General features: G+C 34.3%; 1 protein-coding gene across 4 annotated transcripts in view; it reads right to left on the bottom strand.

The window, feature by feature from the left end:
* The window catches only part of NRG1 (neuregulin 1), a 73,129-nt gene that overhangs the window by 23,797 nt on the left and 22,854 nt on the right, over positions 1-26,478 (bottom strand). For 3 of the 4 annotated variants that reach the window (XM_053462936.1, XM_053462963.1, XM_053462954.1), the window contains exon 1: positions 12,515-14,487. In XM_053462936.1, the coding sequence (XP_053318911.1) occupies positions 12,515-13,103 (589 nt within the window). In that variant the 5' untranslated portion in view covers positions 13,104-14,487. Of the gene's footprint in view, positions 1-12,514; positions 14,488-26,085; positions 26,205-26,478 lie in introns of those variants that run through there. The other variant, XM_053462945.1, reaches the window with a different exon arrangement.

Raw genomic sequence — 26,478 nt, 5'->3', positions numbered from 1 at the left:
AACAGAAGTTTCCTTAATGCAAAGAAAGCCTATTTTATAAAAAGTGATAAGTGAAAGATGCACATCCGGTATGTGAGTTTCCCAGGGGATGTTGGGGAGGGGGAGGCTAGATCACTCATTCATAAACCAAATAGAAAGCATCAGATGGATGTGCAGAGACACCATGTACAATAGCAATCTAAGTAAATGTAGCGTACACATATTATAAATTTTCTTAATTACATTGACCAGGACAAGAAGGGCTTTCTTTGGATATCATATGCGATATTATATTGTAAAAAATTAAGATAATATGGGGAAAAATATTTTACTCATCTACAAAAGCTAATGAAACAACCTCCCCTATTGTTATATATATTTTTTTTTTTTGCTTTTTGGTTTGGCTTGCAAGTTATAGGGCAATAAGTAAAAATATCTTATTCCGCACACAATATCACCAAAAGTGACTCTCCCAGCACCTATCCACAACACCAGCTGCACCTTGTCAATGTGTTTTCCCATTCCACATATACCAAATAATACAAAATCCAAAACAGTGATAAAATGTGCAATCTGATTAAAAAAAAGAAAAAAACAACACAGAACCTGAATATAACAATGTATCCAAGGTATAGCAATTCTTGTAAAGATATCTTCAAAATACAACATAAAACAAGAAAAATAGTACAATACAATCCACCAATCCACTTGAAGCTAGCCCTCCCCCATAATGGTTAAATCACAAAGGAGAGAATAGTGTAGGCTTCTCAGGGTATATAACTAGGACCTCCAAGTATACAGTAACCGGTAGAAAAAAGAAGTATCAATTATTAGGCATTAAAGCATCCAATCTTTAATAAGGTAAATAGTATCTTACATATAAACTCGAAGTCTTCCGTTTATTTTGTTCAGAGTCATATATCCAAAAATAAAGTTTGCAAACCAATAATTAAAATCAAAACAATAAAATATGCTGCAGTCCTGTACGCAATGCGCTTTACCCATTCCGGGCTTCGACCAGGCGTTGAATATCTTATTGCCGTAAAATATCTTATTGCTTTTTTATAAGGGTGTAAAATGCCCCCTTACATTATACACTAATTTTTTAATGTTTATTCCTAGTGGGAGGGGCACAAGTTGTTTGGGCACCTATTTTTAATTTTTATTTACAGTTTTATTTTTTTTTATTTTTTTTTTTACTTTTTCTTTTTACATTTTGGTGGAACTGGATGGTTCTTCTTATGATGGAGAATCCTATTATATCAACATATCTTCGATGAAAAGCCTTAACAAGTCTGATGAGCTTATTACCTACTTCTAAGGCAAATACACCAATATCATTCTTGATATAGCAAGTACCAGGCAACACGTCTACATGAAATGATGTGCCATCACTCAGATTGACTTTGCAAAAACCATTGAATGAAAGTGAGTCACACATGATCCATTAGACAGCTGGCAGTAAGCCAACCTGCTAGCCAAGAGTCCTTCACAGCAAATCTTTAGGACAAGCGCCAGAAGCTAACAATTGAATAAAACATTTTGTTACATCAAGCACTAGGCAGGGTATACCAATCAGATTTCAAACAGCCCCTTCCTCTGAGTGAATTGGATGAGGAATTTAATACATTTAACAAAGCACAAATGGCATTGCTAATATTGTTTAACATCAGAGCCATTTTGACTAAAATGTATAATAAACTTGTAATTCTAACCAATCTTTCCTGGCAGCGTTGCAAATAAAAATGAATGCAGGTGGAAAAAATATAAAAATGAAAATCATTGTACAATGTAGTTTTATTGGACCAAAAGGTTCCCTAGAACATGGGTCTTAAAAATAAAAATATAAAATCATTTCAGCTATGAACGACCATGGACAAGTTTTCTAACTTGAATATGAAAGGTCAGGGGTGACCATGTCATGTGAGTATTTTTAAGAAATGTTACTTAGAACATATAAATTTACCATTTAGTTTCCAGATCCTATATATTTTAACCAGACATATAGAACTCCAAGCTAATTTTTGCTTGGAAAGCAGACAGGTGTATGAAAATAAAGTACACCTTGATGAGAGAATGGTAATATGTAATCTCAAAAACACTTGACTAATTCATAAAATATTGAAGGTATGGTACAAATTAGGCCTAGGGTTAAGTGAATTGTAATGTGTAAATGTACTTCACATAGAGAAGAATCATATTTATTTAAATATTTAAATACGTTATATTTAATAATATTTACATTTTTTTAAATAAGTATTATGATGACTCAAATCTGTCCAGCAAATACTGTCATCCAGATTGGCTGTTTATAAAAAATCTAAAATATCCATTGTATAGTGTGTTCTACTGCTAGTAGCTTAAAAATATTAATTTTTATTCAAAAGCATTGTATTTTGTTATAGTTATATATAGTATTTGGAAGAATCATGAGATACATCTATACGTAACCTTGAGATACCATAAATACTTATACGACTTTATGACTACTATATTTAAGAAGAAGCATATAAGGAGCCATGCCAAGGCCCCTCAGTATGAAATGGAAAAAAGTACAGCTTTTAAAACACATAACATGTCTTCATATCTAGCGAAGTAAGCACATGCTATAAGAAGTGGATAATGTCATTTGTTCATTCAGTTTGAAAAGACGGTTTATAGTGCATTGCCCTTCTATATCCTATATCTATATGCCTAAAGGGACATGTTAAATGGTAAGTCATCCTTGCAGCTTTTAGCATAATTGTATTCATTTATTGAGACTGCCTCTATCAGTGTAATTGCTTTGCAGATGTTTTAAAGTTGTGCTCATGGATGCTTGTGGCAGGGCCACGATTATCTGATGAATTTCCTGTCCTGACTCTTCCCCCACCAATATAAAGCCTACCTAAACCAATCAACAACAATCAGCATCATAACAGGATAACAGGAAAGCGATAATGGAGATGAAAAAATTATGCAGGTCCTAAGAAAAGGACATATATGGAAGGATAATCTCTAATTGTAAGCTTGCGAGCAGGGCTCTCTCCACCTAATGTATCGGTTTGGCTTCTAGTCTTCTCATACCCTTCAATATATGTATTGTATAAAGTGCTGCATTTTATTATTATTATTAATAAAATAACTAATAATGTATTATTTTGTTTGATCAGTTTATTCACATCAATAACTCATTTAATCATATTCTAAATATGTGGTTTTTTAAGTGTGATTAGAATCACATTGCATGGGTTTTACCTATCAGTAAACAGATTTATGAGATTGTTAACTAAATATAGGAATTATAGGTTAGTTGAGGTATGATATTTCATCTCTCCAGGGTGATCTTTAATCATAATGAGCTCCTGGACATGCATCATTTAGTGTGCCCCCAAACCTAATGGTGACCCCAGCCCTGCTATTAATGCCGCCACTATGAAATGTGCTGGGAGCTGTCCCTTTACCAAATGTTAAAGACTGGTCAGTAAACAACTCCACAGTATAAAAAGACCTAGCAAAGTGCGTACTAAGCTGTTAGCCATTTATATCACTAGGTAAATAGCTCCGAAACACCGTTTTGACTGATATCACACTAACATGTTGTAAAAAATTATGTTTGTAATGTTTTAGAGCTTTCATATATAATTTTTAATTAAAAGAGACAATCAACGCTGGATATAGATTCTAGTACTTAGCAATGTATTCCATGTCTAGTTTTTAATGCAGAGACTAAAGTTCAATGAATTATGTCTGCAGAGAGTTTTTCCTGTCCACATCAAGCATTCAAAGCTTGTCTGTTGTTAAGTGGTGAGTCAGCACAGACATTATAAATCTCTGGATATTAAAGATACATGACAGCATCTCATTGACCTCTTACATTACAACCAAGGATAAATGGAAGAAACCAGAGCCTTGTTCCAGGACATTTTTTTTCTTGAATTGAAATACATTATGTGTTATCAGGGCAAGCTTAACCTCTCATGTTCCTTGAGTTTGCAATTCTGTGGTTTACTGGAAATAATGTGATAATGGAATACTACTTCCAGCATAATAGAGGTGTGAAGAATTCATATCCAGGTCCAATTTGGATGCTCAGATATTTGAGTCAGTTCCATATTATATGATCTAGATATTGAAGTAAAGTAAAAACAGTGAGTCCCCACATATGTTTATATTAAATTTTAAAAAGAGTTAAAAAATATGGCATGGTCAGAAAGCCTATTCTATTTGGAAACAAAACGTGCAGCTTTTTATATCTTTCTTATTGTATTTTTATATAAAATCAGTATATTTAAATCACCTATTTATGTTCAATGTTAGAACAATCACTTTTTAGGGCAATATCAGATACTTCACATTATCTTTTGGTCTCAGTTACTGAACTAAAACCAAAAACTACATGGCAATAAATTAACATTGTAGTCTAACATTGTAATCTACAACTTGAGCGTGTTTTTGTCAACGTGCTTCTTATCTTTGATGTACCTAGACAGCAAAAGTGGATGAAGTTCAAAAGAGTCTAGGTTTCAATTATAAATCCGTTGGTGAATGTGTCATATTATCAATACCCATGAAACTTATAGTAAACGTGATCAAGTCACTTAATCAGCAAGTGTGTTACTCTGTGTACTGAATGCACATGCGGTGTATAATAATAGCATCTTCTTCCAATGATCAATCTACTGATACTATATTGATAAAATGTATTGCTGTTTATATTTTCTCCCCATTAGGGTTATTAAAATGCCTTATCCAGGAAATTCTTCATTACATTTTTTGCAGTGTCACCTACAGACAAAGGGGATATTGATGCTGGTTCAACCTCATTTTCTTTACCAACTAGCTCTTTCTGCAGGTCAACTGTAGTTTGTACAGTCATAATAGTGGTCACAAAGCATGCAAAACATAGTAACATCAAAGTATTTCAAGTTTTCAAATGTTTAGTCTGCCTTAGTGACTGAATACAGCATGTGCTACAGTTTCCTACTAAAGACTGCAGAAAGTGTGAGCTAATTAGGTGACTCGGAGGTGCATCCAGACATATCAAATAACTACCATTACATATACCTAGTAGAATGACACACCAATACCGGCAGAGACAAGGGGGCATTTAGTTTTACTTTGCAGGTAATGGCCGTTAACGATGCAGGTTTCACACAACATTTGTCAGCCAAGATGCTACCAATAACAAATACATGTCTGTCCTCTGTTAGATTATATAGCACATCTTTGTGCACTTTCTGGTTTTGTCCTATTGGCCTGGATTTGCTGTTATTTTAATAATTGTAAAACAAGGTTTATGTATAATTTTGTCAAAAGGCATGCTTAAAATAATAAATTAGCCACCTAACCTCATAATTACATTATTGATTAAGTGTTATACTACTCACATATTCAAAAACAGCAACCTGATCCACATTTTTTTAAATAATATAATGTTACAGGCATTGTAACTGTGTTTCCTTAGTCTAGTTTAGGAAGACTAGAATATTCGATGAGGCATCTGCTGGATGTTGGAAACAGAAGACCGTGCGATGCATTCTGAGATGCAAGGAGATGACTGAAAAGCTTTGGGAATCCTAAATGGATTACCCTTCTGCTAAAATAATTGATCATAAAGAAATACCAATCCTGAAGAACAGAATTGGACATATTAATGTGCTCCATTGATTTTGAATATTCTTCTACTAAACAAGTCTTGGAATTTAAACGTTTAAAGTACATCAAATTAACATAAAAAAGTGAATTTAGAATCTCATGGCAAAGCTAATCTGTATCCTTATAGTTCTACCAAGCTGAACTGTTACGCTTAGATGTTAGTAACACAGATGTTCCATATTGGTCCTTAGTAGCCACATGTGCTTGTGGACAAGTGCAATTACATTAGTACGACACTAAACCGGGATCACAAATATGCCCCTGAGGATAAAAGCTCCCAAAAGGTCATTAGTTATCTCTATTGCTATCTTATTACGTATTCCTTCCGGTTATGATAGTAACCTGACCGTGAGCAGGCTAACTCATTTCCAGAAAAGTTAATTAAATTATTAGCTTTATTAGACTGCTAAGTTGAGGTTTTCCCTACTTTGACCAATTTGTGTCCTATTCTTCTTTCTGTTTGTTTTGCTTTGCAGTTTTGGTTTTGGTTTTTCAACAAGCAGAAATCAGGTTATATATATCTTTATGCTTACGGGGCTTGGTTGTCTTTGCCCAACCCAAGGCTTTACAAAGAACTTTTATGTGTGTGATCCTGTTAATTAAGTTGTCACTGTCTATCTACAGGGCCATGCTGTTAAGAGCAAGCTTTCTTAGTAACAATTATCCCCCTTAAACTGTACTATAGTGATATTTATTATTTTTAATTTATATAGCACCACTGTATTCTGCATCTGTTTAGTTTTCTGTTATAAAGCTATATTTTATTGTACTGCTAATGAACACAATGTATGTATATATATTTATATATATCTATACATATCTATATATATATATATATATAGATATATATAGATATAGATATATATATATCCTTGTTATTGTGTTTGCTCTTTGATGTATAATCACTAATATATTTTTTTTATATGTATCTAATTACAGACCATATGTAATTTTAGATGGATTTTCACTATAAATAAAAATATACACTTTATGTAACAAGCTATTGAAGATTAGTTTTAACAAGCTAACACATGCTGCTTGGAAACCAATATCCTCTAAAATAAAAGAAACCAGTCTGATCAAGACAAATGCATTCAAGAAAATAACATTATCTCCTCCACAAGACATTTTTGAAGCCAGAGAGTCTGAAATAGGTAATTTGCCTGATTTAAGGTGAGTTATAATTATATTATAATGGATTTTTTGTCACGGCTAAATGTTACTACCGTGCCATTAAAATTAAATCTCATTCCAGGAAAATTCCATCCCGTGAGTTTATGACAAACAAAATCAGGGATAGATCAAACCATTCTTTGTTTTATAATTGTTTTGAAACCATCCTGTAATGATCTAAGAAATGCAAAAGCTTTGAAGTCGATAATGTCTTCATATAAAAAAAACTTGGCTATATACATTTTAACACACCTTAAAGTGCTATATAAGATTATATATAAGTGCTTATAAGTTATAATATAAGATTACATCTGGATTTCCCTTAAATAAGCCAGTACAGAAAAATACATGTTTTTGCAACATGTATTAAGACAACTGCCTTGAAGAATTCAGAGATGGCTTTTGAAGGGTGGGAAACAGATCACCGTACTTTCACTAAAATGTTGTCTTGTAAACATCTTCCTTGTGTTCTTAAATCATGTAATCAGTTTGCTTCCTGTAATATCTAGCCTTGAATATGCAAACCAGGGTGAAGAAGGATATCTGCCAAGAGAGGAATCTCTAGGGTTGCTTACTTTGCACTTGAACGAGCCATGTTATTATGTAGCAAATCATCCCTTCTGAGGGTAAGATATGGATAGAGTGGATAAATAACCCCTCATCTATACAAAAATCATTGGAAACTCCATAAATAGACAATACTTGCCTATTATCACACATCACCTAGACAGTAAAGTGCAATATGCTGCAGTAAATGCAATAGGTGGACCTTCTATTCAAGGTTTTTATCCAAACCAAACAATTCCAGGTAGGCTAGGCCCGGACATGCCATCTGGTACAAGGTCATTTGTTCAGTGGTCCTCTGTCTGGCAGCACCCCATAATCACTCGATCTGGCAAACCAATGTCATATTGTGTGGTGCACAATATTACATTTAGTAATATTGAAAAGTGTCTGAAAAGAAACACTGATTGTACACCAATGATGCCTGTAAGACCTATTACCTTCATTATTTTTCACATAACGAAATTCTTCCATCAAAACTACCTACATGTATAACTTTTTGGAGACACTTGGTTTAAACAGATACATAACTAATTCATTTGCTCTGCTGATGTTATCTCTTCTTTCCTCATCCCACCAACCAACAACAATCAGCAACTTAACAATGGCGGGAAGAGGAATTAATGGAGAATAATAATCAGGTGGGTCCTGAGTACATGAAGTTAAAATGATTACTAAACACACATTTATTTCTATAAGCATAGAAAAACCATTATATATGAATGTTGTGGGGTTTTTTTTACTTTTTCACCCACACATTTGAGCCTTATGTGTACTTCAACTAAACTTCAGCTGACACATGATAGGTAGACTAAGTGTTAAGTAGTTCAAATCACACAGTAGCATACAGCCCTTCACACCATAACTGACAAGATTTTTTCTTAACAACACTTACTCTCGCTTTAAGTACTTGAGTACTGAGTTATTTAGATGCGGAGATGAAAATAACAATCCCAAAAAAGATTCATCAGAATATAAAGTCACCTTCTAAACATTATATACTTTTTAATGCGTTTTGCTAATAGTTTTCCCTAGTTCAGAATAAATTGAACACAATATCAAAGTTAGGAATTTCTAATTTAGGATGACCTACAGGCATTAATGTCTGGATACCAGCTAGAAGGCCCTTTAGGATTTATAATGGCTCCTAGCCTGCATAAGCCATCCACAATTCACTGTATAATTCATAGTGTCCGGCAACCGACTGCACAACACTATTATACAATGATATGTCTGCCATACAAAGCTGAAAAAATTAAAATCACCAAATTTTATTAGTTTACTAGTTTACTATTACCTCTCTCCATGGATAATGATAAACTGTTTAATTTTTACTTTTTTCTACCAAAATATTTTTGGCCAGGTATATAAGGAGGTCACACTAATTTTAAATATTTCAGGATGTTTCTATTTACATTTTGGATTAATAATGAAAATTACAATGCTTTATGGTTCTATCCTGAGGGTCAATTTTATTTTTTGTGAAAAAGGCTTAATCTCCTAATTTCTATTCTCCAAAGTGTTATCTATTATTGGCAAAGCTGTAGAGAGACCAGCCATCTGGATTCAACACCCACAGCTGCTGCATTTTGTTCCTACTGACCACTAACAAGTCTTTTAAAAACAGCAGATTTTTAGTTGAATTCAGACACTATGCAATAATGCATATAGGAAAAAAATGCTTAAAACATGAAAAAAGCACTGCATTGCACCATGTAGATGACATAATTATGTCTGGTGGGCAGAACATCAAATCTGTAAAGCTAGAACGGACATTTTATGGTTAAATCGGTACGTAGAGTTTGTTGAGTGATGCTGATGCACTGGAAACTGCAATGGACAAAAAAGATTAATCTTAATACATTTAAGATATTATAATTGAATCTTAATTTACCACTACTAGGGTATTGCCACCGGTCCAAGTTATTCATCATCAATCCATCTGGACTATTATAAAGAACTAGGTGGTCAGTGAGGGGTGTTGTACTTTATGGGAATCCATTTTTGTTGTTTAGCTTTATCGTAATTTGTTTTCTTAATAAAAAATGTTAACCATACTTTTTCGTCTTCATGTATATATTTTACAAATCTGGGCACTGTAGAAAAACAGTCAGTTTAACAATACTAGATCAACTAGATTCCAAAATTTTCATGATAAACAGCCAACATGTTGTTGATTTTAATATTATTTAGAAATAAATATATGTAGCTATAGTTTAATACATTTAATACAAACATTTAATAAATATGTGTATTTGTGATTAAACAAAATTGATCACTGGACTAAGTTGATCTACTTAACGCTTTAGAGTAATGTGTATCCCTGCTGCTTTAAATATCAAATAGCAAGCACTCCGTTGAACTGGTATCCAGCTGCTTACAAGGAAACAACTAGGAAATCATAGGGGAACAAAACTAATTAAAGCCTGCAATGTGTAACTGAAGAGATGAATAGCCCCAAATGCTTTTAATGGCTTTGTTGACAATGAACAACTAACACATCAGTGGCAAGATAAATTCAAAATTCCCACAAAGATGCTACCTATGTAGTAATATTTTACTATATTGCACAAAGAGTAAAAGTTGTGTATGACCAAGTATATTCATGTTAGGGATCTATATTACTTTAATATTAGTTTAATAATGTTTGATAATTGCTATGAGATAAATAATCTTATTTTCCACATTTTCCCCATAAATGATACATTAAAAATGAAAATGCCAATAAACGGTTAACCACAGAGTCTGTTATGCTGGCTAGGTCTGTATTATTAAATAAGAGTTATTAAATAAGAGTTTTTTTGCATATATATATATATATATACACACACACACACACACATATATATATATATATATATATATATATATCCATATATTTATATCCAAGAGTGCATTGCATAATATTATTATTTGTTGATATAACAGTATAACCCTGTGTTTGTGAAAAGATTCTGCTTTCATAAATCAAGGGGAAAATCTAAAATCCTACGTGCCATAATGAACATTCGCACTGATTTACAAGAGTACTCTAATTCACCAAATCAATACTGTGACAGACTAAAATGCATGTGACAGATTTAAAATCTTAATGTGAGTGTGTGTACCAATGTATGTCTCCCAAGTGGGGGGATTCGGTACCAAGTATGCTATCTACAAATACAGATAGATATACAGGAGATGGATAGATAGATAGATAGATATAGATAGATAGATAGATAGATAGATACATAGATAGATAGATAGATACATAGATAGATAGATAGATAGATAGATAGATAGACATAGATAAATAGATAGATAGATAGATAGATAGATAGACAGATAGATAAATAGATAGATAGATAGATAGATAGATAGATAGATAGATAGATACTCCCATGCATGGCACACTGGTTTGGAATTAAAACATGCAAAACTGCAGGCAGTCAATATTCTTATATACTGAACTGCCATAAAAAAGAACTATCGTATACACCGAGGTGTCAAAAAATGATAACCTTTGCTGATATTTTATTTTATTCACATATCCCCTATTCAGAGGCCTGAGTGAGGTTATGCAGCATAAACTACAGACCTCCCGAATAGCACATGTTCTCTCCATCCTCCCCAGATTATTAATAATGCATGCGGAAGCATTAAGCTAGGATAGGAAGATACACATCAAAATAAAATCTTAAATTAAATCCAATACTGAAAGCAGAAAAATACCAAAATACGAGTATACATGGTATATCTTAGTTATCAGTTGAATTGCTACCGTTATGACTTTAGTGCTTTCTCTTCGCATGCCTTGTTCGACCTTAATTTCAATCTTTGTCTCCCTCCCCCATCTTCGACGATAAAATAAAATCAATTATACATTACCGGGCTATGACCTTGAAGGATATACTTACAAGGAATCTGCTAACTATGTAGTGATCAATTTGACAGGAACAAAGAACATGTTATGCTTATTTAAAATTTCTATAAAAATGTGTTTCTTAAAAAATTACTTTGAACCAGGGAGCTCTATCTAACATACTGTATAGTTTAGTACTTTATATTGTATCATTATTATACAGGCTGTCCTATGGATTAGTAACTTGCTTCTATAGTAAGCATTGGACACGTTCTCAAAAAATTCAACCTTTATTTTTTTCTCCATAAGTCAAAACATTTTTTAGATGGCATTTACTAAACCTTGTTGTAGTGTGAAGACATCATAAGAAAATCAATTTATACCTCCAAGTTCAGCAAATGCATGTAAAAATTAATGAACAGAGATAGAGGTTGTTTTTTCACTAATTGAGATGTCAAACGGGTAAGTCATTCTTCCACCAAATAACACGCTTGTGTAAGTAACAAAATGGACGAAAGATCAGATGTTTGTCATCAGACAAGGCCTATTAATTAGGTACTGGTTGTCAAGAACATTAGTAGATAATTTACGTATTCAACAAGTGGTATGTACAGCTGTCTAAACAGTGGTTCAGTAGGAAACCTAGCTGAAGCGTGTCATTCATGTTTCATATATAAGCAGATATATAATGCACATATGCCATGTTGTGTTAGAATTCAAACACCTTACATAAAATTAAGTGCTGTGCTAATCAAGAAGGCCAGAAGAGAATTCATGATTTCCTAGTGTAACTAGGGACTGATGAAGGTGACAGCTATTCAACGAGTAGATACCTGGCAGAGATATAGTAGAGAGAGAGGTCATGTTAGTCAGCCGCAACTGTATCCATATATATATATATATATATATATATATATATATATATATATATATACACATACACATATACTCGACAGAATACATCATTATGTTCATTGACATAGACATACTGGAAAGCCATATGCTGCCAATATAAGAGAAGTTTTTACCGCAGTGAGAAAAAACTCAGTTTTTTTCAGTTATTCCATGTGCTCTCTCTTGCCTAAGTACATAGGCTGTGTGAAGCACAAAGAAGAGCGTAATAGCTTATAACATTCTGTTTTACATTGTCTCCAAATGGATTTGGGTATCTCAGTCTCGTGGCCAAAGAGCATGCAACGCATTGCAGCATGTTGCGTTGCCCTTCCCCCTTCTAGTGATCACAGGATTGCATTGAAGCTAGAAGCAACTAAATATAGTTTTGCATTAATTAAACATAACAGTAACACCATCTATACTCACCTATTTTTGTAGAACTTGCTATAGTAGATTGTGACACTGAAACAGTAGAGGGCTCAATTAATTTTTCCACGGAAGTGCCCTTAGACACAGAATTTTCACGTGAAAATGGATTGAAAGTAGGTTCTGTGGGTAAAAGAGATGAACCAACTTCTACCACAAAACCAGTTTCCGTTTTAGGCACAAGAAAAGGCAAAGTATATACAGATGAGGCTACCAAGGTAGGTGGTGTCGAGTCAGCATAAATGATCGGATCTTGGCCTATTCTTCCAGGGTCCAAATGCGTTGGAGAGTCATATTCAAATATTTTATCTACAAATACCCACTTAAGGCCAGCAATACACAGACAAAGACTTATCAGACATGCCAGTATGGGAAGGATGCAGATCTTTTCAGAATTAAGGCAGATTCTAAGCCTGTCTGCATCGAGACACACGCAGCAGGTAATAGCAAGGCCTGCCATTCCCTGGGTAGTTTCATCCTCAGCTTGAGTCTCTGGCATGTTTCCTTCATCTTGAACTTCAGAAGGCGGCAGGTCTGAGCTCTGCTCAGAGCAAAAATTCTGAAAACCTTCTGCAGTATCCCCAGGCATCTTAAAAAATTTTCAGTCGACTTGTCTAAATGAATCTTGAATCCTCATGTGGTCCATTAGTTGAATAACAAGGGGTCCGTAAAATAAAAAGTAATGATTCATCTTACAAGGCAAATCAAGGTATATTTTAAGGAGATGATTTCTATCAGGGTAGATACAAATTATATTTCAGTAGCTGAACAGGAGCCTGAAAAAGGTATTTAACTTATTATGTTCTTCTTTACTGTTTTTGCAAGTACGTGCCTTTTATGCCCTTAAAGAACGGGCTTCTGTTAGGGTTTAGGGCACATAAAATCAGTTACTATTTAGTTAGGTATACAAATAGCCCGGAGTGAATTGCTGGCGTCTCACCTGGAGCTTCTGAAGATGGTATCTGTTGGGTAGAAAATAACTCTTCTGAAGCAGCCAAAGGAGAAAAGGCTGTGACAACAACACCAGCAGATCATGCAGCAGTGACAGCGACAATAGCATCCTGTTGTGTTAAAGCTACCAGTGGAAGAGCCTGAATCGCTACAGAGCAGCAGGTGCCTGCTCCATGAGCATCTCTGCTAACGGTATTATTGCAGGGTGTGATTTGAAAGCAGGGCAAGCAGTAGCTCGAAGGTTACTCCCTTCTGTTCCTTTCTGCTTCTTTAGTCCTTTTCAGCATCCTTGTACTGCCTTTCTCTTTTTTGCACATAGAATCTTTCCTTTTTTCCACTCTCCCTGTCACGATTTCTAGCACTTAGTTTCTCCTTTCTCTTCTGACTGCTCTCCCCCACCCACTGCAGGGTTGGTCTGAATAAAATCGAGTACATCCAGCAATACAGTACTACCAGTGACTTCCTACTTTATCCAATTAGAAGGAATGAAGGCCATCAAATCAAATAGGAGCCAGAAGGCAGCGTGTATGATCTCCTCTCTCTCTCTGTCTCTATCTTTTTTTTTTTCTCAGCTTCAGAATCCCTGTTCATGCGACTTGGTTAGAAAAAGGTGTAGCTATCGAATATACAGACCTAACAAAGCAGGGATTGGGAGGAAGTGCAGATATTATCTTTATGGGCTGGTCACAAAGCTCAGCTAGTTTGATATCTGAGACCTCCCAAGAGATGCACTTTTTCGAACTGCTGTTTCTTCCTCAACAATACATTTGTAAAATCTATGAATGGAATATCATTGAGCCGTATTAAAAAAGCAAAAGCCAAATACAATTAATTGATAAATAGATAGATAGATAGATAGATAGATAGATAGATAGATAGATAGATAGATAGGATATATATTTTTTAATTTGACAAGCTACTAGGTATATTCTGGTATATTCATTAACCAACTTAAAAAAGCTAGGTTCTTATTTAGTTTATAATAACACTTTAAAGAATAGAAGATTGAGGATGCAATATAATCATAGAGACATCTGATTTACTGCATTATTAAATGCATTTTGATAAATAATAATATAATATAATATTTTCATAAATACACTCGGTTATTTGGTTGCGTATATATACCATTACAACGCAGCCATTAAAACTGAAATCTGAGATATTGATATTGCAAGCATGCCACATTAGCTTTTCGTTTCACTTCTGCAGATTAAAAAAGAAAGGTGTGGCTAGGATTTTGCTTAGTCATAATGTATTTTTCCGTACTGCAATATGTTAAAACGGCATACAATACAATTACAATGCAATTTTAGTCGGCCGTTATAAAGTGCTCGATCTGTCAATAAGAAAGTAGGGATAGTTAAGCTGATTTTAAAGGGTCAATTCCTTTCATATAACACTATCAGCACAAATAGATACTCCTGATAAATCTCTGCTATATCAATACAATCAATTAAAAATATGCAGCTATCGGCCCAGAAATATTCAGGGTAATTGGGGTATATGCATCACAGACTTGGTGTATTTGTATATCATACTATTATTAGCAGAAAGCCCCATGTTTGTTAGCATCAAGAGATATATCCCAATCTGGCAACTCAGCTATTGCCCTGAGAATAACTTTCTCCCAAAGAAACATGCTCATAATCGATAACATTTCATTTTGCATTTGATAAAAAAGGCTAGATGGGTAAGACAACATGAATGATTAACAGATTTAGATCATATAGATTATATATAGATAACATATTTTATAGCTGTAATAAAAAAAGTATCACACTTTACAAGACCCGATTTATTTTCAACACGTTCAAGGAATGACATGAAATTGAACCCCGATAAGGTATAAAAAAAAATACAATAACAATTGAGCTCTGTAGCACATCTGTCATTCTATAATATTAACACATAATAATCAACTACTTCACACAATGAGTGTAGTCTAGTTAACTACAATATTTTGGGAGAATGAAACATTGGGAAGCATTCAGAAAACATGCAGGCTCTCTTTTACCCAAACACTCAATATAATAAAAAAAATCAGACCAACACTGATATTCTATGCAATATGATACTTTATACCTCCGTTTTGTAACCATGTGTAAGATAAACGTACACATTCTTCAACCACAAACTATTGTATAAGTAGCCTTATTAGTAGATCCTGATGGCGTCTATATACAAAAAGATATTACAGTAGCTCTGTCCAAAGTATATACATAACAGGTTGAGAAATTCTGCTCTGTAAGTATGGTAAGCAGTGCTTTATCAATTTAAGAAGGCGATATTATGCTTAAGGTTATTCTCCAGACATACTGCAGTTGCAAGAAGAAAATTGCTGAATAATTTAAACTAAGCCAAAAATTGCTTTGATTTGAGGTCTGATGTTAAGAGTAACATGGATACCTACTTTGTTTTTTTTTAGTAAGCGTTATTTTCATATGCAGACATTAGTCACAATCTGTCATTCTGTACATCAATTATGAATCATTATAGAGAAATAATCACAAAGATTAACGTCCGTATTCTTCTATTAAAAAAAAAAAATGCACTTGTATTGAAAGAATTTAATGCATGGAATGCTGTGAAAGTTGGATTTCACAGTAATCCTAAAAAACCACAGGGATAGTTTCCGGAGGAGAATGCCACTCATTAGAACGGTTTGATTTTACAATTATACACCCACATACATTTCACATCTTTCCACACTGAACTGAAATAGAAGTAGTCTTGTCATTTCCACCAAAGGCAGAAATCACTCTGCTCTAACCTAATAGAATTAAAAAGCTGACATTAAAAAGTGAATGTCAGGTGGCTGGAATGTGTTGCATCAAGTTGCCCACACGCTGAGAATTTATGTTGAGGTGTGAGCATATGTAACAGTTAGAATGGAAACATAGATTGCGTTTAAATAGCTTTGGTTTTGAAATTATTTCAAATAACTTTGAAAAGAGCTTTAAAATCTCTATCTGGAACATACTCCTTTTTAATGCCTGAATATTTTTTGCAACATTTACAGTAGGATCACTTCATTTGTATATGTTGTGTCTGCTTGTACATGTCTGCTTGCAAACTGTTTAATTATACAATATACAATTTCACTATTTAATTATACAATATGCAGGGCCAATGTTGCCCTTCCTGCAGAAGAAGCTCATCAGGGATGACTCTTCACAATGTACAATAAAGTCAGCAGTTTAGAATGTTTCTACTCACCATAACTCAAATGCAATGTCAACTCTAATGTGGTCAATAAGTAAAACCCAGAAGCCAGGGTTTCAATGGTATTGAGTGATAGACAAGAATAAGATGACCTGAAATATTTTTTTCTTCATTAACAAAGACAAAGCTGAAGGTATGATCCGGGCCACTGATAGATAAAGTTATGGTATGGTGGTGACCTACCGTATGTGATCTAGCTCAGTTTTGACAGCTGCAATTGCATGTGCGGTCTGTGATAAAATACTTACATGGCAATGCAATGAGATTGTCCAGAAAAAGTGTTTGGTTTCTCTTAAGGCAGACCGACAACCTTAAATATAATAGTATCTTAAACATGGCATGTGCAAAGTATACATGAACAATAATTATTTAAATATTTTGTGGTTTCAAGACAACGTTGGTCTTGAATAAAGTGTGGAATCATTTTTGGGGTCACTTAGGTGTTATGGAAAACAATACATTTTTTTTCGCCGTGCTAACATAATTGCAAAAAGCTTTTCTAATCATAAATGAGCCTTTTAAACTTAAACTTGGATTAGAAAACACAAGATGCCATTGGAACACAAGAGTGATGGTTGTCTATGAAGATATTCCATCAGAAAATCAGCAACAATGGTCATTAGCAGTAACAATATCAGAAAAACACAGTTTCGTCACAGAGATTGTTATTTTCTAAAATTATACCAGCTATTTTAGTAGAATAACATAAAGAGACAGGAACTTTAAATAATTGCATGCTACGACTGCATCTACCACATTACTGTCTGATAATTTCAATATCCTGGATAAAAAATTCAAATCAGTCTGCTAGCGCATGTAGTTACAGGAAGTGGGATGCATAATTTAAAAAGCTGCAGAGGCTATCTTACTAACCACTGCAGTGGTGTGATTCAGCTATTGGCAGCAGGATCATTGCCAGTTCATTAGGGAAAGACTAGACATTTGCCAAAAAATAGCATAGTAATAAAAATTATTAAAAATGGCAGATTTCACCTGCTGCGTCTGCCAACATACTGCAGTTAGCTGGGGGAAAAAAATGCAAGTCATTTGATCTCTTAACTGTTTGCCAAATTTTGACAGCCATGGGTTAATTCCACCATGTGCATGTGGAGAAATAATTACTGCTGTAGCAAATAGAGTGATTAGACATGGGAACTGTAAATCTGTCCAGCTTCTCCAGGTACAAAAGCTGATTAATAAGCTAAAGGATCATAGGGTGTGGGGAAGACTATTTTGCTCCACCCGCTACTTCTTGGACCTGTTTACAACCACCTTCTTCACCACCAAATGGGGTAACCCAGCCTTGAGCAGGCTCCAAACCTTCAGCTATACGAAGCAGGTGAGAGGACTGCTTTGATATGAAAACAATTTAACCTTTGCAGTGATGTATTACTAAAGCAATCCAGAAGTCTAGGTTTAGAGTGCACATCTGGATTTATCTGAATTACAAAAAAATCAACGACAGAAAACATTAATATGTTCTAATTAAGTCATCCTTACTCAGAGAAATATAGAGAGGGTGTTTTATGAAACCCAGTCTGACATATAGCATTGTTATAATTATCCATTAAGTACAACATTATATGTCTTACAGTAATAACCACTAGATGCTTTCACCGCCAAGTATTGGTTTGCTTTTTACCTACTATCTATGTATAATGGATATTGTGGCAGGAAGAAGCACAGCCGCAAATCTTGAGGTGACTCCATCTGCCCCAAGTGGTTATCAATTAAAGGCAACCTTATTTAGGATATTCTTTTGGGTTCTAAAAGGCCCTTCAGCACCAAAATGATGAACAGCACCCTGCAGACATTCGCAGACTTTTACATCCTTTCGTGTTGTTGTAATAAATACAAAAACGATCATACATTCGGTCTTATAACCTCATAACATAGTGTGCGATCTGACTTCATTGCACCTCTTATATTATTACTAGCATTATTTTTTTCTTTCTGAGGAAAATTAAGATGAAAGGAAACAAACACAATAAAATCTTAAATCTAAACAGTATTTTATGATTGAATTACATTTTCTCTATTTAAAGAGAATGTATTTTTTTCACAGCTAATATTATTTCTTGATTTATATAGTACCATCATGTTCCACAGCACTGTACGACAGGATTTAAAGATTGTAAGATGTCTGCCCAGTGCAATCAGGCGACCGTCATATCCTTAGGCCGTTATGTTTTAGATACCAATTGTTTTTTATAAAAACTTATTAAAAATAAAGAATTGCTTGGGGCATAATGTCGAGAAATTGAGGGGAACAGATGTTACCATTTGCTTTGTAGTAGTGCTGAATATGAAAATATTCTAGCCTTCCAATGTTCTTTAAAAATCCTTTTTATTTTATGTCCTTATTCTGGAGCCGTGATCCATTACAACCAGCGTTCCAAAATATGGTTGTCATTCATTGTATTTATACATAGGGCCACATTTTCACAAGTCAGAAAAGGCATATATCTAGAGGGTCTAGCAGCCAGAGTGGGAAATGCTTAATTGTGGCCCTTTGCATTTTTTATAGGTTTCCCACTTTTAATCAATTACTGTCTTTCTTTTGCTCAAGCATCATCTTTTGTTTTCGTAATATCTATGTGCATAGTATTACAATTGAAAAAATTACTTGTCAAATCACATTTTATCTAATTTCATGCCTTAGCGTTTTCATACTATGTAAATTATTGTAATAACAAAATAGAAACGTTGCTTGTCTCTATACTGTAGTAAGACTTTTAATTGCATTTCAAGTTTTATCATCTCATTTTCCAGAATTCTTTCCGAAAAGCTGGAGTCCTACAAAGGTCAAAATGTAGATGATGCTGCAGTTTGTCTCTGGATACTCAGCATCTTCAGCGCCAAGGAGCTATGTACCGAATAAATTGCCCTTGTCCATTGGCAGTGGGACATATTATTGTTAATAAAAATAATACAAAAAACTATTTGTCAAATTCTGGCCTACTTGAAACTATATCGTAATAAAGATTGATTTTTTTGGTGAATATAATATATAATTTTTGAAATAAACAATATTGTGCAGATTTTTTTTTTCTCACTCTACCTCTGTACAAAAATGTCTTACCTTGTTATGGTATTAATGATATTGTTAATGCTAATTGTTAAATAAAAAAAAATAATAATAACGGTGTTATCTGCTGTCTTTCCTGGCAAATTGTTGCAGAATTCACTTAAAACAGGTTCAACCTTTTCAGTGAAATGGGGCTGAACAGCATATTTCAATGGAAAACTGATAACAAATTGTATGTTGCCCACCTGACAATATATCCCATTGTCCTTTGTCCACCTTCCTGTTTTTTTAAGTATAGGTGATGTACACATAGATGCAGACTTGCTAGGTTATAACCATTTGTCACGGAAGCCTCTGTGCCATGGCCTCCTGGAGGGGACTGAGTGCCAGCCTCCTTCCTACAGACTATGGGCCCTGGTACAGAGTGCCAGAGTGGCTTTATGTGTCTATTGTATGTAAATTACCCCTTCTGCTGTTTAAATACCCCTGCGTTTCCAAATAAACTGAGCCCTGTTTTCACCTCAACATGAGTGTTGTCTGAAGCTTGGAGTGGGCTGCTATGATCCTTTATTGTCCTTTTCAGGACTGTGTGGCTAAGCTTTGGCTAGCCACAGTACCAACCCAGCTCCGGTGCAGCGACGTCCCCCCTTCTATCTACAATGCTGGTTCTGTCTGGCCCTGAAGGGGTTAATTGCTGTTGTCCCGGCAGGAGGAAGCAACGTTTGGCAGAAGTACCCGGTCGGGGTACAGGGCGTCCCGTCACACCATTCAACAGAGCATTTTACAAGGTTGCTCTATAATAGTTCACTGCTTCTACAGAAATAAGCATTACTTCAAAGGATAAAGGTTTAGATATGATGTAGTTCTACAATTACAACTCTTTGATGAAAATGGAAGCTTTTACAGCATCTATAAAGGTTTGAGTACCGTTGTCTTTTTTTAAAAGAGTACTTATTTCCATGTGAAGCCCGCTAAAAGCCAACTGCTAAGTATAACAGGTAAATGTGCTTTTAGAGTATTATGGAATGGCATTACATCTGCATTGCTGATTATCCATTTAAGATTATTTAAATGGTGCGACCAATGTAGGAAACGTAGTGTACTGATTGTGATTCTTAATAATACAAATACATAGAAATGAATGCTTATAATAACATATAACTGCAGTTGTATGTCTGCAAGTAAATGACTGCAGATAACGTATATATATATATATATATATATATATATATATATATATATGCATTATAAATAATGCGCAATTACTACTGTGTTTTAGTCATGTTCTCCGCTATCAAGCTAACTTGCTTAAATGTGCTTTATTTGATTAAACATATTTAAAATCTTGGAAACATATAGGATGATCCCATTTGTTCATTTAGGAACTCTGGATGCAAACATTAGATTTTCCATGCATAATTGACAGCTGCTTTAAATAGTGACCTTTGACATACTTGGTTTGAATTAAGAAAAGGAAAACATAGTCGAGAGGGCAGAACAAGTAGTTATATAGCCCCAATTATATTACCATAATGTCAATCACAAAATTAATATACAACATACCAACTTACATTTTCTATATATACCTAAATTTTTTTTTTTTAAATGTATTGTATAAGACAAAAATACTGTCAATATCCCTTATTAAACAGGTTGGTTAAGCTTTTTGGCTACGAAATGGTGTGATATTATTCATTTCTAATGAATAGGCTAATTAGGACATTTGGTATGTAAATAGTCTAATGATAGACGATAGATGATTTTTTTGATGTCAGTATTCCATTACAAAAGTGTCATATCTATTTTTTTTTCTTTGTATGATATCAGATATTCTGCAATCGCCAGCATAAAATGTGCAGTCCCATTCCTAATTGATTTGAAAAAGAGAGCTGTTGCCTGTCAGGGATTTCTCTAAGGCCACTTTGGCTCTTTAGATTAAAGAAAAATGACTTCCTCTCTCTATCTGCTTATAGGTGCTTTAAGTTGACCTTGGCAACTCTTATTAATGTTTGCAGGAAGAATTTCAATTACTAAAGATTTGTTCACTTGCTTCATTGAATCATGAAAGGAAATATATTTTTTTTTCACACAGACACACAGAAATGACAAATCAATAATCTTTGTAATCCCCCTCCTCTTTGCTATTAGAAGTACTAGTGATAAGGATGTGGATTCTTGCTGTCATTCCACTAATTGGCACAAGTGGATTGTGTATGTGTGGTATATCGTATTAACTTGCTCTATTTCTATGTTGTAGCGAAAATCTTGTGTTCCTTCTTAGAACGTTTAACCCCTTAATGACAAAGCCCGTACATGTACGGGCCCAAAATGCATTATTTTCAATGGGTTTAGGGACCGCCCATTGTCCTTAAGGGGTTAAACCTAATATTTGTCACATTGCTTATCTGCCTGCATCATACGTTAAGGGCTCAACAACTGTGCATCAGAAGGTCACACCATTATGGTACACGGCTCAATGTGCATAGCTGAAGAATTCAGTTTATCAACTAGCGCCAGACTAGAATCAGGGCATTAAAGTGGAGCCGTGCAGAAGAGGGCAGTCGGGGATAATGTCCAATGAATTTTCAAACAGGGGCAATAGTAAAGATATAAGAAATGTAAAAAAAGTAAATGGTCTAAGGTAACCATAACGTAGATATGGGAGGTAAGCGATAAAACGACTACACAATGACCACTGCCACCCCCATTTTTATTACAATGTTATAAGGGAACATAGGGTAACGCTGTGTTATGTTGTCAGAAAAAAATAATAGGTGTGACATAGCAGAAAATAGTGTGAATACATATCCAAATATGTATATGTCATATAAAACATTATATGTGTAAAATAAATCTGTTGTCTTTCCTTTAATGTGAACAGAGCAATTAAAAATGTGTTACAGCCTCTAACAACCTTTTGTAAACGCAAGAAGTGAAAACGTAATAAATTCAATGTAATATATTCAGTACTAATTATGATGACTGTGTCTTGTGAATGTCATAAATATGTATATGCAGATACAACTCTAAAATAAATGATATTATATGTAATTTATTTCCGGGAAACAGAGACAAAAAAGCAATATTGGCAAGGGACAAAATAAAGTGCATTAGTACTACTTGTTCTCCCTCTGATTGTTATGATGATGTTCCCATAACAAGGAGTTATAGTACCGTTTAAAGGAATTCTCCTTTAGACAGACACGATTATATGCTGAGCCCATCTATTCTTTTTTGGTGATAGACATGCAATTTGATCAATGAATACCTTGTGCAAATCATTGAAGGCATTCTTTACTTACTGGCCTCTACTAGCTGTCTCTACTGAAAGCAGGGAGCATACTGTGGTATACTTCCTGAACTTGATCAGTAGAACGCCTGTTCTGGTCAATGGAAGCTGAGCTCCCATTAAAGTCAACGGGAGTTTGGATGTTTTGTTGTATTTAAATACAACAGGCCGCTGTTTGTGTGACTTCAATGGGACTTCTGCTAAGCTTGGACAAGAAGCTTACATACTAACGTCTGGGGTGAAGGATAAAAAATACAGACATTTAAAAATGCAGTTACCATTCTTGGGACTCGATTTTTGTTGCTATAAGAAATCAGATAAGCATGCCTACATGTCTACATTATTATTTGCTAGTCTGCCATAATTATTTGTTTTGTCCTGTTTCCAATATGTGTTTCTGCAACTAACATCAAAAGCTAAGCTTTCTGGCTTGCTGAGTAATTTACCTTATTGGGGAAACTGCAAGCCAAATTATATGATCTTGCTTGCTAAATGCTTTGGTGAAATTTTCTATGTTTTACGGGCCATCACAATGTAATTATAAAATCATTTGCATAGGAATGGCAAGAAATTAGCATAACCAGGAATTTACAACAAAGCATGTGTTAAATGTCTGCTTTGTTTATTGCACATGCTACTTGTTCATGGATTTATTGAATCTGTCAGCCAAAATATTCCAGTTTGTCTCCTATTTTAAAACGCTATAGTACATAATTAGAAAGCAATTTAAAGCACACTTTGATGGTAAAGGATGTCTATAACTTCTGCAATAACCCATTCACTTGTATTGTATTTGTATGCTCCTTGGGTAAACGTTCCACCAACTGAAAAGAGGGATGCTTCAATTTAAGAGGTTGCGGCTAGAGGAATGGCTAGGGGCTTTTTATGCTACTTTGTGACCAATTATTAGAAGAATTATGTGTTTAATTTCTAAATATATTTGTATTTACATTTTTCTGTTGGTCACGGAGATACTCTCCTCACCTGCCATTGTGAGTTCCTGGAAAAAGAGGGACTTCAGGAGAGTAAAGAGGGACAATGGCACACGAGTGCCAAAGACAGACTATCTCTGCTAAAGATGAACACATGGAAGGTATATGATTATTAATTTAGACATTACTCTGACGCATGCCAAATTAGACATAATAATAATCTTGGAACAGACTAATAAATAAAATGCATGCTGTAGGAAAAGTGCTATACATTCATTTAAAGTGAATTTATGTGTAATAATGAGGGTGATTGACTGAAAAACGAGCACTTGAATGCATGATTAAGTGCTTCCATACTATTATATAAAAATAAGATGTATCTTTGACCTTATAGGAATGCATTTGTTTGCGTTAAGTAGAACTCATGAGAATTAATTTCCTTTGCTATGAGGCTCAGAATAGATTCTAGAAGGAGGGATCATTTGATTCTTTTTTTTCTAACTATGACAACATGTTTTGTAGGAATGAGCATTCCCACATATTTTACAGGTAAGGTAAAGCATTCATAAAGGTAACACCAAGGCCCATCTGGCCTTGTGCAAGAAACATCCCAGGCAACCTGTCAGTTGCAAAAAAAACATTGCTTTTGGAGTAAGGGGGAGAAAAATGGGAGCCCACGTTGCCCTACCCTGCAGATGGTTCCACTGAAGCAATAGGTTCTTAAACATGTCAAGATTTAATTCATATCCCACCAAGAAAACAACTTAAGCAAAAACACCTATTAACATACATGTAAAGAAAAGTTCTATGCTACATGGTGCCAGGTTATCAAGCATGAAAGAGAACTAAACTTCCATGTCCATTGTAAGCAACCAGCAAGGATAACTGACTTCTTAAAATACAGTGACTTTATATAATGCTGCATGATGTAATTGGTGTCCTTGGACTGGCAGTGAGCAGTGAAAAGCTAAATTTAATTTTTATTAATATTAAAATATAATAAAAACATTTATACTGTAACTTCAAAAAAATAGTTATGTATATGTTAAATATGGGTTTATTTATATACATACATTTAACTTTAGTTCCAATTATTTTTAACTGATTTTTTGGACAGATTTACAAAAAAAGCATACAGTTACATTCATACTACTGTTCAAAGGATTGGAGTCACTTACCTGTTTTCATGGAAAACAAGAAAGTTTCTAGTAAGTCTAACATAATTGCAAAAGGGTTTTCTAATGATCAATTGGCCTTTAAAACTAAAAACTTGGATTAGCTAACACAAAGTGCCAGATAAATTAGATAAATTCCATTAAAATCAGTTGTTCATTTACAACATTAACAATGTCTACACAGTATTTTTGATCCACTTTTAATGGAACAAATTTTCTTTTGTTTCAAAAACAATGAAATTTCTACTTTTGAACAGTAGTGGATACTTTCACTCTAAAGAAAATACAGTGTTAGTGTTTTCATTCTTTTAAGCTAAGTTTTGGCCAATGACGGTCTTATATTTTGCACCAGTAAAAAAAAAAAATCTAGAAGATCTAGTTCATGAGCCAACAGCTCTTGCTGAAATCGTATTGTCTCTGAATTGTGTGTATTCAGTGGGAATGTGCATTTCCATAAATCAATAAAGAAGAAAAAAAGAAAAATGTGTATAACTAATGAGAATTGCATCCATAATAGAACAATATGGCAGTAATTGCATGCAACGCTTTGTAAATGGTTGACTGCAAAAACAACCATTGCCATTTTTTTGGGCTATCAGGCGTGCTGCTGCTCAATAAGTCACCTACGGAGGAGATCTCTAATCTCTCCAACCTCCCTATTTACATTATGGACTACTGTGGCAAGCATGTATAGGCTCCATAGCAGGCAATACAAGATACTGTATTTCTTTAAGACATGGAGTGCCAGAATATGATGTCATATCCTGAGTGACATCAGAATATGACGTGATATGATGTCACTCCGCAGTGAGGACATTGCCCCCTGTCAGATCTAGAGCAGCACTTAAAATACATCATTGGGAATACACTTTTTCAAGTTTCCATTGCATGTGGATCTGAACTCACACATTCAACACGAGAAAGCTTTTCGGGATTAATTGCAATAAAGAAAAGAAAGATATACTGCTTACATGGAATTATAGTGACGTTAACTTTCATTGTGTCATTCCCAAGCTGGTTGGACACCGTACACTTATACTCTCCAGCATCTGTTTCAGAAGCTTTGCTTATGTGGAGTTCGGAAGACTTTCTGTAAGATAAACAGAGGACAGGGGTCATGTATTCATTTTCCCATAATCAACTGAAAAACATGCGTGCCACATCATTTTAGTTATACCCAACATATTTTGTGATAAGAAAGGACATTACATTAAATGTAATCATAGCTCCTACCTATTTTGCACTTTGATAATTCATAGCACTTAATTATCACTTTTGTTTCATGATGAGGCCGTGAATGCTTCACAAGCATTCCTCTTTTAATTTTTATACAACTTCACAACTTTCATATAACTAAAACTTAC

This window comes from Spea bombifrons, chromosome 1, assembly GCF_027358695.1.
Source record: "Spea bombifrons isolate aSpeBom1 chromosome 1, aSpeBom1.2.pri, whole genome shotgun sequence".
NCBI lineage: Eukaryota > Metazoa > Chordata > Amphibia > Anura > Pelobatidae > Spea > Spea bombifrons.
This window is presented reverse-complemented; position numbering and strand designations above follow the sequence as displayed.